The sequence below is a fragment of the Juglans microcarpa x Juglans regia genome, chromosome 4D (assembly GCF_004785595.1).
Source record: "Juglans microcarpa x Juglans regia isolate MS1-56 chromosome 4D, Jm3101_v1.0, whole genome shotgun sequence".
NCBI lineage: Eukaryota > Viridiplantae > Streptophyta > Magnoliopsida > Fagales > Juglandaceae > Juglans > Juglans microcarpa x Juglans regia.
In genome coordinates, this window is record NC_054600.1 from 13,988,856 (window position 1) to 14,003,254 (window position 14,399).

The 14,399-nt window shown below is 37.9% G+C and overlaps 1 protein-coding gene across 1 annotated transcript in view; it reads right to left on the reverse strand.

Moving 5' to 3' along the window:
- Positions 1-4,343: 4,343 nt before the first annotated feature.
- The window catches only part of LOC121259071 (sterol 3-beta-glucosyltransferase UGT80A2-like), a 44,465-nt gene continuing 34,409 nt past the window's right edge, over positions 4,344-14,399 (reverse strand). Inside the window, exons 10-14 of the mRNA XM_041160562.1 lie at positions 10,304-10,406; positions 10,099-10,175; positions 5,391-5,438; positions 5,159-5,308; positions 4,344-4,712 (exon numbers count right to left, since the gene is read on the reverse strand). Coding sequence (XP_041016496.1) covers positions 4,539-4,712; positions 5,159-5,308; positions 5,391-5,438; positions 10,099-10,175; positions 10,304-10,406 — 552 coding nt within the window. The 3' untranslated portion in view covers positions 4,344-4,538. The remainder of the gene's footprint in view (positions 4,713-5,158; positions 5,309-5,390; positions 5,439-10,098; positions 10,176-10,303; positions 10,407-14,399) is intronic.

The following is a 14,399-nucleotide window of genomic DNA, read 5'->3' on the forward strand; positions in this document are numbered from 1 at the left end:
GTTGTAGTCAATGCCTTAAGTAGGAAGTCAATGGGACCAGCAGTTGCAGCCCTTACCACTCAACATAGGTTGTTAATGGACCTAGAAAAAGTCGGTATTGAGGTTATCACTAGTGATACAAGTACTGTCTTGGCCAGTTTAATAGTTCAACTAGCCTTAATAGATAGAATCAAAGCTACTCAAAAAGTGGATTTAGAGTTGGTGAAGCTAGTGGAAGAAGTCGAGAACGGGGTCAAACCTGACTTTAACGTTTCCGAAGATGGAGTTTTAAGGTTTAGAGGTAGATTGTGCGTGCCAGCTAATGAAGAACTGAAAAGGATAATTCTTGAAGAAGCACACCGTTCCTTATACACAGTTCACCCGGGGAGTACCAACATGTATTGGGACTTAAAAGAGTCTTTTTGGTGGGAGGGTATGAAAAGAGAAATTGCTAAATTTGTGAAACAATGCCTAACTTGCCAACAGGTGAAGGCAGAGCATCAGAGACCAGCATGATTATTACAACCACTCCATATTCCAGAGTGGAAGTGGGAGCATATCTCCATGGACTTTGTGAAGGCCTGCGAAGGACATTGAGCAGACATGTTATATGGGTGATCGTGGATTGCTTGACGAAAATCGCTCATTTTGTGCCCATTAAAGTTTCTTATAAACTGGACAAACTAGCTGAGTTGTACGTGCGGGAGATAGTGAGGTTGCATGGGGTACCGGTATCCATTGTGTCAGACAGAGACCCTCATTTCACCTCCAAGTTCTGGAGAAGTTTACAGGAGGCAATGTGTACTAAGTTAAGTTCAGTACTGCATTTCACCCTCAGACAGATGGACAGTTAGAAAGAACTATTCAAATCTTGGAAGACATGTTGAAGGCATGTGTGATGGATTTTAAGGGAACTTGGATATAACATTTACCATTGGTTGAGTTTGCTTATAATAATAGTTTTCAAGCTAGCATTGAAATGGCACCCTGCGAGGTTTTGTATGGTAGAAGGTGTAGATCTCCATTGTATTGGGATGAAATAGGTGAAAGGAAACTTTTGGGACCAAAGATTATTCAGCAGACCACCGAGAAGATAGATATCATTCGGGCTAGAATGAAAGCAACTCAAAGCTGACAAAAGAGTTATGCAGATAAACGTCGCCGCCAATTAGAGTTTGAGGTTGAAGATCAAGTATTTTTGAGAATAGCACTGATGAAAGGAGTTATGAGATTTGGAAAGAAGGGCAAGTTGTGCCCAAGATATATTGGGCCATTTGAGATTCTTGACCTGATTGGACCAGTGGCTTATAGAGTAGCACTTCCACTGGCACTTGCGGGAGTGCATAATGTATTTCATATTTCCATGTTGAGGAAATATATTCCTGACCCGACGCACATTATTGACTATGAACCACTTCAGATTCAGGAGGATATGACTTATGCGGAAGAACCAGTTTGGATTTTGGAAAAGAAAGAACAAGTGTTACGGACTCAAACTATCCCTTTTGTTAAAGTGTTGTGGTAGAATCATGCTACTAATGAAGCTTCTTGGGAGTTGGAGGAAGAAATGTGAGATAAGTACCCACGACTTTTCAATGGGAGTTTTGACAATTTATAACAAATTCCGATGATAGAATTTTTGTAAGGGGAGGATGTGAGACCCAGCCTGCTGCTAGGCCCAGGCCCATGGAAAACACTTCCAGAGTTCATGTCGCACGGGTTCACGCCATCTTTCCTCTTTCATGCACGTCCATCCCTTCCTCTTCTTTAGGTTTTGTCTGTTTTCCATTTATAGTTCATATATATGTTAAGCTTTTCTCAACCCTAGATTTATTGCCTCTGTTTTTCTCTTCAAGCCTCAGCCACCCAAACCGTTCAATCATCCACTCTCCACTGTGAACCTTTGGCCAGACCTCACCACCATGCTCAGCCACAAGAAGCTGCCACCCAACGCCGTCATAGCCTCTGTTTGCAAGCCTCGAAATCCCCTATTTTTGTTATCCAAAACAGAGCATCATTTAGCCACCTTAAGCTGCTGCTATCACCCTCCATCGAAAGCTCATCCGCTGATGACCCCCACAGAAACTGCTGGCAAGGACTTCCTTTCACCCCAGTCCGCCGTACGCCACCTTAAGTCCCTCGGTAAGCTCACGCATTTTCTGTTTGGTGGTTCTTCTCTCTCGGTCTCTCCCTCATTCTCTCACCGTGCATCTCTCTCTCACTCTCACCGCCTAGCGTAGGTAGCCCCGCCACTGTACGCCTTTGTTGCACTCCAGTTGCGCCACCATACCTCCTCTAGCCAGCCCGTTGTGCCTTGCCCCTCCACGCATACTCTCGGTTTGGTCGTAAGCTCGCCGCTGCACTTCATTTCTCTAGTTTTTTTTTTTCATGTTGTTGATTTAAATAATTGTATATATAGGTAAGTCTGTAACCTAATAGATTAGGAATTATTACTGTTATGCCCCTTTGATCACGTTTTCAAGTGATGAAAAAAAAAATTCAAAAGCCATTGCATAGTCGGTCTAATAAATAAATAAAAGTACATTATTACCTATGAGTTACAAGTTTCATTATTGTGTTTTAAACGTTTAATATGTATTTGTAAACTCTAAGTTTTCCATGTTTACATAAATGATTTTGGTAAATTAAATTTATTTTTAAGTAAAGCTTTTTTTAAAAGTAACTGATAACGTTGTAATTTTATCATGACCTAATTTGTTAAATAGTCTTTATGTATAAGTTAAAAAGAAGTTTAGTATAATTATGTTACCCAGTATTAAATCTGATAGTTTGATTTTCAATAGTAAATAAGTTAGGGTTTAATACTTTAGTCAGAGTTTTAGTTGAAATTTTGGGAGGTATTAACATTTTAAGATTTCGTGAATTTAGGTTTTTGAGGAATTTAAGGTAAGTTATTTTAACACCTTAGGCTTAAATATTGGAATACGTGTTTGATTGGAAATTTATAAAAAAAAAAAAATTTCGCAATTGTGTTATAGGTGAAGATTAATATTTGTTCGGCATTTTTGAATAAATTTTCGAAAGATTATGAAATCCATGTAAGCGGTGTTCCTATACTAGATTTGCATAAAAGAAATGAACTGAGGTTGGTTTGTAAAAAATGTGCATTTTGTTTTAAAAAGAAAAGGTAAAAAACAACCTTAGTATATGTTTTGTATTCACTCATGAGATAGTATGAAAGAGAAAAGAAATGCTTTTGACATGAATAGTATAGACATGAGCAATATTTGACATGTTTCTAAAATGTGCAAAAGTACAAATATGATATCTGTGAATTTTATACATGTGATATGAAAATGATTTGGATATGTTTTTTATCAAATGGAAATGATATGAATATGTTCAACATGTGGTTTGACATGATATGAATATGAAAAACCTTTGACATACTTATCTGTTTCGATTCTGATTTTGAATATGGTTATGATATAATGATACTGATTCACGTGATATGGTTGATTCTTACATAATATGATATGATATAAATACACGAATTTTGAAAACAAAATGATTTTTTATATGTTTTTTTCATGTGTACACACTCGGACTCTGAGATTGAAAAACGGGAAGTTTCACAATATGATACTGCCTGGTTTGGCCACCGGGGATAGCACAACCCTACCACGAGGGTTAAACATGATATATGATATGTTATAATAAGATGAAGACCTGCAGTTATGTTATACCAAAGTGATCTTAAATATGAATATGATATTCGAATATGATAATAGTATTTGAATATAAAAATGATTTATGAATATGAAAATATTGAAAAGTTACTCGGATTTCTTTCTGATAATATGTTTTGAGATGTGTACATGAAATTGAAATGTTTTGCTCTTGCATACTAAATTTTATAAAAATAGCTCATGTTTACATTCTAGTATATATTCTCTGCTTACTGAATTGTGGATAACTCACCCCTTATCTTCATTTTTTTTTTCAGATGACATTGTTTTCCCATCTGGGGACATTATTTTCCCATCTGGGGGTCAAGATTAAAAATTAGAACTGGGCTGGATATGGATAGAAGGTCGAGTACCTAAGAGTACCATTGTTAGTAGATGGATTTAACTTGAGTATTTTGAAGTACTTTGTGTTGCTTGGACCTATTGAAATCTAAAGATGTACCGTTTTATTTTGTTGAGATTATTGAAAAATTGTAGCCCCTCCTTGGTTTATGTTATTTTGTAATGATGACTTGTGGAGTTTGCTTTATGGTTATTTGGAAAATATAAGATTGTGTACTATTTATGATGTCCACAGAGTTTTAGATGCTTGGAGAGACAGGTTTGTAAGTGACAGGTAGTAACCCTTCGACCTTTCCAGGTACTGGGCATTACATTGGGTCCCTTGAAGAACCCGTAGCAATTCACTATGGCTCTACTGAGCTTTTCATCAAATATCTTGTGTGCATCTCCGTTCCTTAATACAAGCAATACATACAGCAGCCTAACATACGAATTACAGAATAATCAGGGAAATGACTGAACATGATGAGATAGGGAACAAAAAAGAGGAAAAATTAATCTAAAAAATCAAGAGCAGCCAAAGCATCGCCGCATAGAAAATACTCTTGACTGATCAGGCAATGACTCAGGTTTATCCTCGAAATTTTTTAGGTGAAAATGCTTGTGAAAGGCTTTCACTGCTCCTGTCACCCCATCTTCATTTTCCATGGCCTTGGCGATCTCAACAGATCGCTCTTTGACCTGCAGGAAGTCCAGATGAAAATTTGTCATGTTTGTCCATTAATCTATTTGGGCCTTGCTACACCAAAGACGTGGGCAATAAGCTAGAATACTTCTGAACTAAACATACATGCGACCCTTACTCGCATAATTTCAATCCCCACTTAATAGGTCTAAATTCTGAGAACTCTTCATATTGATTCTTACTTTATTCATTTTCGAAAGATATCTTTCTAGACTTGCAAATTGACATGTATGTTTTGTAGAACATGCTGGAAGATTTCAGTAATCACAATGTTGAACAAACACTATAAACTAAAGCTTCTGTGCATCTTTCTCTAGAAAATCTAGTGGAGATTTTCTCAGCTAACCAGTAATCAACGAAACTTAATTCTACTTCAGATATATTTATAATGGTGAGATTAACTTAAACAACAAATTACATTTGATTGGGAGTTAATGGCTACCTTAGGATCAAGCATGAAGCGTATGGCATCAACCAACTTGTCACGTGTGAGTTCGTCAACTGGGATAGGTGCAGGACCTACTCCCCTGGCACACACTCGCTCTCCCCAGAATGGTTGATCTCCAAAGAATGGGATAATTGTCGTTGGGCACTAAATAGCAGAGAAACAGGACTGATAAAACAACTGAAAGAATTTTGAGAATAGAATCCTAAAGGAAACGAGAATTAGTTACCGCCGCTTTAAGGCCGGCAGCAGTTGTTCCGGCACCGCCATGATGTACCTGCAGATACATTTATAAAAGGTGATGGAACTAAGACATTCTTTTGCAATTATATAGCCTTCAAAGGTACGAGAATCCCGATTTGATTAACATGAGTCTTTGGGTGGTGTTTACGACTGTTGGTTAGTATGGTACCAGATCTTCTGTTAGCGTTCTTCAGGCCAGCCAGACAAGGATGCAACCAGCATGGTCTTGTTTTGAATCCTTTATGATAAAGGCACATAACAAATATGTTCTTTACATTAAAGTGCATGCGGTTTATGTTATCACTAAAACCCTAAAGGTTGGCTGAAGTGGTAAGAGCCTTGGATTTGGTGGTGTGCTCCCTTTAGGTTTAAGGTTCAAACCTTTGGGTGCAAACAATATTTAGGGACCATTGGACTGTGGGGATTTCCCCTTGAATTAACTGAAGTGCACTTGTGAGAAACTCTTTAGATTAGTTAGGACTTTGTTCCGGACGTCCGGTACCAATAAAAAAAAGGATTGTCACAGAGTTAGATAAATGTACATGAAAACATACTTGTGTATGGTGCAGTTGATGACACAGTAGATGCCATAGGATTTAATTGGTTTGACCAAACGTAATTTTCCTGTTTTCACAATTGAGTGAGCTCTGAATGTTTAATTACCCTTCATTCCAACCTTCAATTCTAAAAATAGAGGCAGTATAATAAAGAAACACAAGCACATTTATTCTTTGTGTCCACTGACATATATAAAAGAAGATTTATTCTGTGATACACGAGACAAAACAAACTCGCAAAGGAATATATTTTACTAGTATCTTTTTCATTTTATTCTCTCATCTTCCCCTGATCATCCTCATAAAATTTTAGGAAAAGTAAGATATACGAATTTACAGCAATGCTTTGCTCCCTTTCTACCACAAGATTGCTTCTGCAGTTTCCTGGAACTCCTTTTTTCAGCATTGTTGAGGTCTCCTCCCTTTAACAGCAGACTGAGCAGAATGTTTCCTTCCATTTTCACAGTATTTCCTCTAATTATGCTACAAAAAGTATTATCACCTATTGCTAATGAGCCTGATATGTCAGTTGTGAAGCAGTTGAGGGTTTACTGCATATGCATGGAAGTCAGGCCACTCAAGAAGCTTCTAGCCAACCATCCCACTCAGGTAATTATACTACTAACCCTGATGTACATCCTCCAATACCTACTGCCAAATGAGTTTGATCTTCCTATTGAAAAACATAGAGGAATGAGGTCGTGTACTCAATTGTCTTTACACCTCACATTGCAGGAAACATTCTGCTATCATTATGCTGTAAAAGGGAGGATAAAGCCCTCAATAAGGGGACTTTATCATGATCTTACAAATCTAAAACTCTCTTTACTGAGTGAGAGACTCTACAAAATAATACAGGAGATTTAGTTGGATTACCTGTTGGAAAAAAAAGCATTATGATGTAAATGTGTCTATGCCGGTGGATCCGTGGAAAAATACAATTGCAAAGTGGATGAAGGATGCGCCCAAACTCATGGGATTGATTATGAGGAAACATCCGCACCAATTGCAGAGATGAATTCCATTAAAATTTTACACTTACTAGCAAGCAGAATTAGGATATGACAACTAGGCCTGCAACCCGACCAAATTGGACTTGTTTTGGGCCCGGCCCGACCCGGCCCGACCCGACATGACATCCACTAATATAGAAAATCCGACCCGACCATAGTCAAGTCAACCCGTTTGATATTGACCAATCTCCAGAAATGTCTTTTGAAACCCCTCCGAACCCACAGCCTACACATGGGCTTCTTCTTCAATTGCTATAAATTCTCTCAAAGCCTCCAAATCGTTCTCTACGCAGCCTACTCCGAACTACTAGGGTTTCGAAAGCGAGGGTGAGAAGGAACTTAGACACGGAATCACCATGAGGGCCAAGGTAAGATTTGATTGTAGCCTTATTGCCATACGATATTTGTTGGACCCTACTATTTGCTCGATCTAAAAACTTAAAAATGGACGTTTTCTAATTTTCCTAATCTCGTACTGGGGTTTGCTCTTTGGTTTCATAGTGGAAGAAGAAGCGCATGAGGAGGTTGAAGAGGATACGCCAAAGATGAGGCAAAGATCCAAGTAGTTCTCTTGCCATAAATTGACGTTGTTTTGTGTCTAATCGGTTTTTGATTAGAGAGTCATAGTGTTTTCCATTTTTACGTTTGGATTTAATATCTAAAAGGTTGGCGTTTTGTGCTGTTGAATGAGTTTTTCCCTTTCGCTCCGTCAGATATGTCCGATCTACAATGCATTGAAGAAAATAAGGCCCAATGTTGCAACAAAATTACGCCTCCGACCTCGCGAGCTTGGCTTATTGTCAACCCTATCACGTAGCCACAATGCAGGCAAGGCACGGACTTCGCCGGCGACGACGACTTAGGTGATAACAGAGAGAAATGGGGAGTGATGACAGCTATGGTTTGAGATTTGGGGATGGATGGCATAAGGTCTGTGATTGTTGGATCGAAACCGACTGTTAGCGGGTTTGATCCACAAGTTAGTTCAACCACTTTTTATCAGTCGGGTCAGTTTGGTTCATACGGACAGATCGGGTCAGCGCCTTTTCTGCACAGGCCTAATGACAACAAAGATCCTATAAAAGTTGGGGTTTAGAGAGGAAAGAGAATGGAAGAAGGGGAGAATGGTGGATACTTCAAAATATTATCCCATCCTCTTACCATTGCATTATATATACTTAGCTCTAATTTACATTTATACTCTCATGGTATATCTAATATAATTATTCCTCTAAAAATCCCATAAGGCTGTTTTGTGGCATTAAGGTTGCTAGTGGTACTGCTCAAAATCCAGTCCAGGATGATTGAACATATTGAGATAGACATGCACTTCATTGAGGAAAAATGTGTGAAGGCATAGTGTACCCGTACGTGAAGACTGGAGTGCAGCTTTGAAACATATTGAAAAAAGGGAGTAAAAAAGAGTAAGTTCCACACAATCTTTAGACAACCTGGCATGTGAGATATCTATGACTCGGGTTGAGGGAGAGTTGACAGACAGATTATGGGCATGACAGGACAATTGACACATCTTGTGCTTAATTTGACCAACGGATTATCTTCCCTCATATTTGGTCATTTTACCATGTACAGCCTATCAATTACGTTGCAATTAACTTGTATGTGCATAAATAAACAGAATGCATAAATGAGCAACCCAAGCATGGGAGTTTTCCTACTTATAGTAAGTTGAACTAGTCATGTCATCCAAAGACTCGTACTAGCTGAGAAATATTTTGGCTTGTCAGAAAAGGGCTGATCAAATATTTTTTTTCCTCAAAAGAACATGTCTACTAATTGTGCCCAATAAATATGGTTATTTCCATTCAAGTTGATAAATGTGAATTTTTTTTTTATTTTTTATTTTTTTGTGATGGGTAACTCAATAGATGTGATGCGAGAGAAGTAGGCATGGAGGAGATAAGCTCAAGTCTAGAAGCATCAAAAAGCAAGATCCAAAGCGAATGTAGCCTCAAGTCTAGCACGTATGGTTGGCCCGGTCTGACCCAAGTTGAAGCTGGGTGAGATATAGATCTGAATAAACTAGGACAAATATAGATTTGAATAAAGTTGGATCTTGGGTGGATGACATTGGGTCGGATGATCCAAACTGAATGTATAATGGCCAATGTCCAACACAACTGTCGGCCAAACTCCAACTTGAGTGGCTAAAACAAATCCCACACTGAAACCCAGTGGAGACCAAAATCAAACTGAACTTAGAAGTCCTAAGGTGCTAAAGCCCAATACCACTACTGGATTTAAGGAAGTTACCCAACAAACTAAAGACTATCCTTTATCCGTAATAATGAAAAACCAAAAACCACAGGGAGTATGATTCTTCACCGTCTCTTCCGGCAAGAAACTTGATCAGCAATGCTCAAAAACTGTGATGACCACCATGACAACACTCATGAAAGCCACCGACAAATAAGAAATTAACAATATTCGGCCATTCTACTGCTGTGAACAAACGGATATGTAATGATCACCAACAAGCACCATGAACTGCTGTGAGCCATTTAAAATCACCACAGACAATGCCAATCGGCCACAATAACCTCCCTAGATGTATTCACGTCGGGGAATCAGAGAAAACACAGCAGTCATGCATTAGATCTGGTCTCCACCTCTAGAACACTCACAACATTAATGGTGTGAAGACAAGCACACCCAATTACCTCTATGCACCTCCTGCCACGAGCATTAAGCCCAAACACACTAATCCTGATATATAACAACCAACACGAGCTGAACCAGTGACCATACTGATGAGAATAAAAGGTAGGGAGAAAATAAAAATGAAGATTGAAGAATTTGAGGTAGCAAAGGCAATGAGACGATCAAATCCCAAGCTCTGATACCATGTTATAGAGAAGAAAGTATGAGTAAAGAGCAGCTATTTTTTCTTTTATTTTATGTGCTCATTCCATTCCACATATATAGGATAACCATTCTGAGAATGACAGAAAGTAGGTTAGCAGGCGGGGCTACCTCACTAGATTTCTTTCAAGAACTTACAACCTAACAGTAGGTTAGCATTCCAAGAGTTTTCAAATCCCTCAACTCCTATTGTATAACAAAATCAAAACAAGTCAAAACAAAGAAAATATGGAGAGTTTACCACAGCAATGCATCTTTGGAAGAGCCAATCATGTGGGCAATTGTCTAATAAGTACACAAACTTCTTCGGTTCTGCCGCTGAAAAAGAAAGTAAATTACATATATAATGATGCTCCCCTAATTTGTAAGTCTCCAAACTATATAATAGCAGTAACTTTGATTGTATAAACTCTATGCAATGAAAAAGTATAGGAACAAAGACTTACAATTCCCAAGACCACCCCATCCTTTGCTAATGATGCCTCTTTGTTGTGTAATTTCCAGAGCTTCAATTATAATCCCCGTCATTTCCTCTGGGTTTTGAATAGGCTGTTGAAAGATCAATATCAGATTACAATGAAAGAGACATGACCATTTAATGATAATTCACCTTTTTAGCCCTGGCATTAAGGATGCTTCTGACGAATTTAGCATGCACAATCCAGATAACATTAGAAACATTGGCCACATCATATACATTCTCTCTATCAAGCATGGAAACTTACCAACACCTGACTTTCCAATTGGAACAGCATATTTGTTACCAAGGTTGTAGACTATCTAACTACTTGGAATTGTTTCCCTATACAACTTGCAATCTAAGCCTATTCAACTAGGCCTTAATCACATAAATTCAGACTGGTTATTGTCAAGATTAGAGTTGAGAGAAAATGAAGGGTAGACCAAACGACATGTCATACCCTCTCACTATTGCAAAACACACACACACACAGAGTAAGGATTGCATTTTACATTTATACCCTCAATGGGTATTATGCCCTCCGACACTCCCCCTCAAGCCGGAGCATATATGTGATATAAACCCAGCTTGGAACAAATAAGTTTCAACCAACTATGGCATAAAGACTTGGGCCTGTTTGGGGTTGTCTTAGGGGTCTTAAAAAGTGCTTAACTAGCCTCAAAAGATTTTTAATGATAAATTTAGGTTGTTTGGTTATTACATACTGAAGTACTTTTTAATCTAAAAAAAAGACTAAAAGGTACGTTTAAAAAAAAACATAATTATTTTTATGCTTTTTCTCAAACATGTTTTCCCGGATAGTGTGGAACGCAGTTACAATTTTAAAGAAGACTATCAATAGGCAAAAATATCCATACAATTTTAAGATAACTACAGCTTTGCCCTTTAACGTTATCCTTGGCATGACACTACCTCAAATGACCTTTTTTTGTCATTTCTACCTCAAAAAGCACTTTTTTATATTGTTTCCAAACAAATATAACATATTTGAAATTGCTTTAGACATATAGTTACCAAACAGTAAATAATTTTATAATGGTAGAGCTTATTAATTAAACTCTACAACTAAAAGCCCCAAAACTAAAAGTTATATTACCCATCACAATCCCAAACATGCACTTTGTATATACATCTACAAGTTGTTCTACAGACTTCACAAAAGATGTAGAAATATCACAACTAAGTATCTTATCTCGAATGAAATGGCAATATCTCCATATGCATTAGTGTGTAGATGAAATACTGAATGGTCGGTTTCACATCTAAGAAGACCCAACTCTAATACAACATCAGAAAATTTCCCAAACCATGCTCTTCAAGATTGCTTAAAACCATGAAATGCCTTCTTTAACTTGCACACAGTACTCTGATACTTCCCCAAAGCAAAAAACCCAGTGGTTGCTCCATGTAAACTTCCTTGAGTAAATCATCATGTAGAAAGGCCTTTTTAGTGCCTATTTGGGATTGTGGTAAGTAGTAGAGCTTTTCATTGACGGGCTTTTAATTGTAGAGCTTTGTTAAAAAGTTCTAATATTGAAAAGTTGTGTTTGGTAAACATACACCTAAAGTGCTTTTAAAGTTAGTTATGGCCATGTTTGGTTACCAAAAATGTTGAAAATATTTGAGAATTTTGAGAATATTTTTTTGAGGTTGGGTTTGGGAAAGGAGAGAAAATTTTGAATAGGATTTTTTTTTTTTTTAATTAAGTATTGTATTGGAGTTTGTGAAAGTGGATGAAAGATTGTTTGAATATAATTTTTTAAGATTATTTTTGTTTGAGTTTGTAAAATTTGTATTGAATTTTTTTTTTGAGTAATAATTAGGTAATGATTAGATGAAAAGTTGTAAAGTTGAAATATAATTTTTTTTTTTTTTTTTTTTTTTTTTTTTTTTTTTTGAGATTTAAAGATGTTTGGCTTAATTGGGAAAAAGGTTTTGAAAGAATTTGGAAAAATCTGGTAAACCAAACATGACCATTGGTTTATTTGAGTAATGATTATGTTATCTACAGGAGTTTTTCAAGAGAAGCTCCAATTTGGTGCTTTTTAAAAAAGAGGATTTTTATCTTGTTTAGGTGCTTAAAGCACTTTTTATAAATTTACCAAACATGCCAAAAGAGATTTTAGACTGTTAAAAGCACTTTTTAAGCTTCCAAATTCAAACCCAAAGCAAGCACTTAACATCTAACTAAAAGTGGCCAATCAAGATTAGCTGCAAGAGATATAGTGCCCGAACGGTAGAGATTTTGGTAACAGGGAGGTCTGCTCATAATCAACACCATAGGTTTGTGTATATCCTTTACCAACAAAATGTGCATTTAAACGTTCCACTGAACCATTAGGATTGAACTTCATTGTGTACAATCATTTACATCCAACAATCTGTTAACTAGGAGGCAATGGAACAAGATCCCACGTCCCATTATGGTGAAGTGCAGTCATTTCAGCTTCCATAGCTTGCCTCCAACCCGAATGAGATATTGCCTCCTTAACTGTCTTGGGAACAAAGGCTTCAGAAAGCTTAAAAGTAAAATAAGGGTGTGGTGCCCTCGCTTCTCAGTAAAGAGTCCAGCGAGGATCTACAGTGCTAGGGGTGTCAATCAGTTGGCAACATTGCAAATCTTACTCGGGGCTAAACGGGCATTCTCCAGAATTGAGCACACACCAAATGAAGAAATTGCAGCGGAATAAATAAAGGGATTACTCAGAGACTAATATTAAATGTACTAGAAGTTTGTACTAGTAAGAAAATTTGACCTTCAATAGTAATATCCATATGTTATCGATACCTCTTCCCAAATAATATTATACACTGTCATCAGTTCATCACTTACATCAAAATACAACGAACCATATATGATTCGTTGCCTAACTAAAATAAACATCTTTAAAATTACAAATATCCACTAATTGGAGACAAGCCACCTTGTCTACACCTCGAGCAGGGCTGGTCTTTCTTCCTCGAGAAACCCTGCCTAGGCTAAATCTGCATCAAGATATATGACTTCGGTAAACGAAACTACAGGTGGGACAACCACAGTGAGACTTCTAAGAAATCTCAGTAGCTTAAAACCCATGACAGTGCTACTAATGAGAGACAATGAAAATGAATATGCATGCACTGTTTCTTGTAAATAAATCTGTGAACACATTTATGCATGGCGAGGAATCACGTCCTTTCTCAAATAAGGGCCTCCTACGTGGCGGTGGACCATACCTCTGAGGTCAGACGATATGGCCTGCAGGTCCGTAATCTTTGATCCACAAGCTCACTCCAGATGTGACATCTCTTATGGAGTATGGGTCTCTGCGTATGACACCCGCCACCCTCTGAGCACCTCCGTATTATCTCGGAGATCTCCCACGCCTGCGTCGAGCTTGTCCTTGCCTGTTGTTCACCCCGATATGGTCAGCACATCACTTGTCCGCCTGGTGCAAGGTGAAAAGTCCTTTATCTACAGTACTAGCTGCACTTTGCTTGCCCAACTATCTCCTCATCGCCCACTTTTCTTCTCGGGAGGGGATATCTTCCCTTGCTTCAACGGGATCCTCACAAAGGGAATGCAAGAGATAAAGCAAGACAAGAAACCAACTGTCTAATAGGGTGATGAGTGACAAGAACGAGTACCTTTTTTTAGAGCAATAGGCAAAGAGTCTTAAGAACAAGTAAGTCTAGATCTGAAGATGAAGTTGGTGAAGGTAAAACTGGTGGCCTTGAGCAACTTAAATAAACCTACAAGGGAATTGCAGAAGGTGTTGATGACAGGTTCGATGGAGTATGATCAGGTGGTGATAGAGTGGTAAGGGTGGTAGAGAAAGAGATGAGAAGGAAGAAACAAGATCACAATCACCACTAGAAGAGGTGAAAAATAATGTATAGACTCAAAGAAACATTAGCGCTTGTGAAGAAATGTCGAAGAGTAGGAACGTGACAACAATATCCCTTTTGAGTTTGGGAGTAACCAAGAAAAAACATTTGGTAGCTCATGGATCAAGTTTATCAAATCTCGGGCCAAAGTTGTGAACATAACAAACACACCCAAAGATCTTTGAGGAAATAGA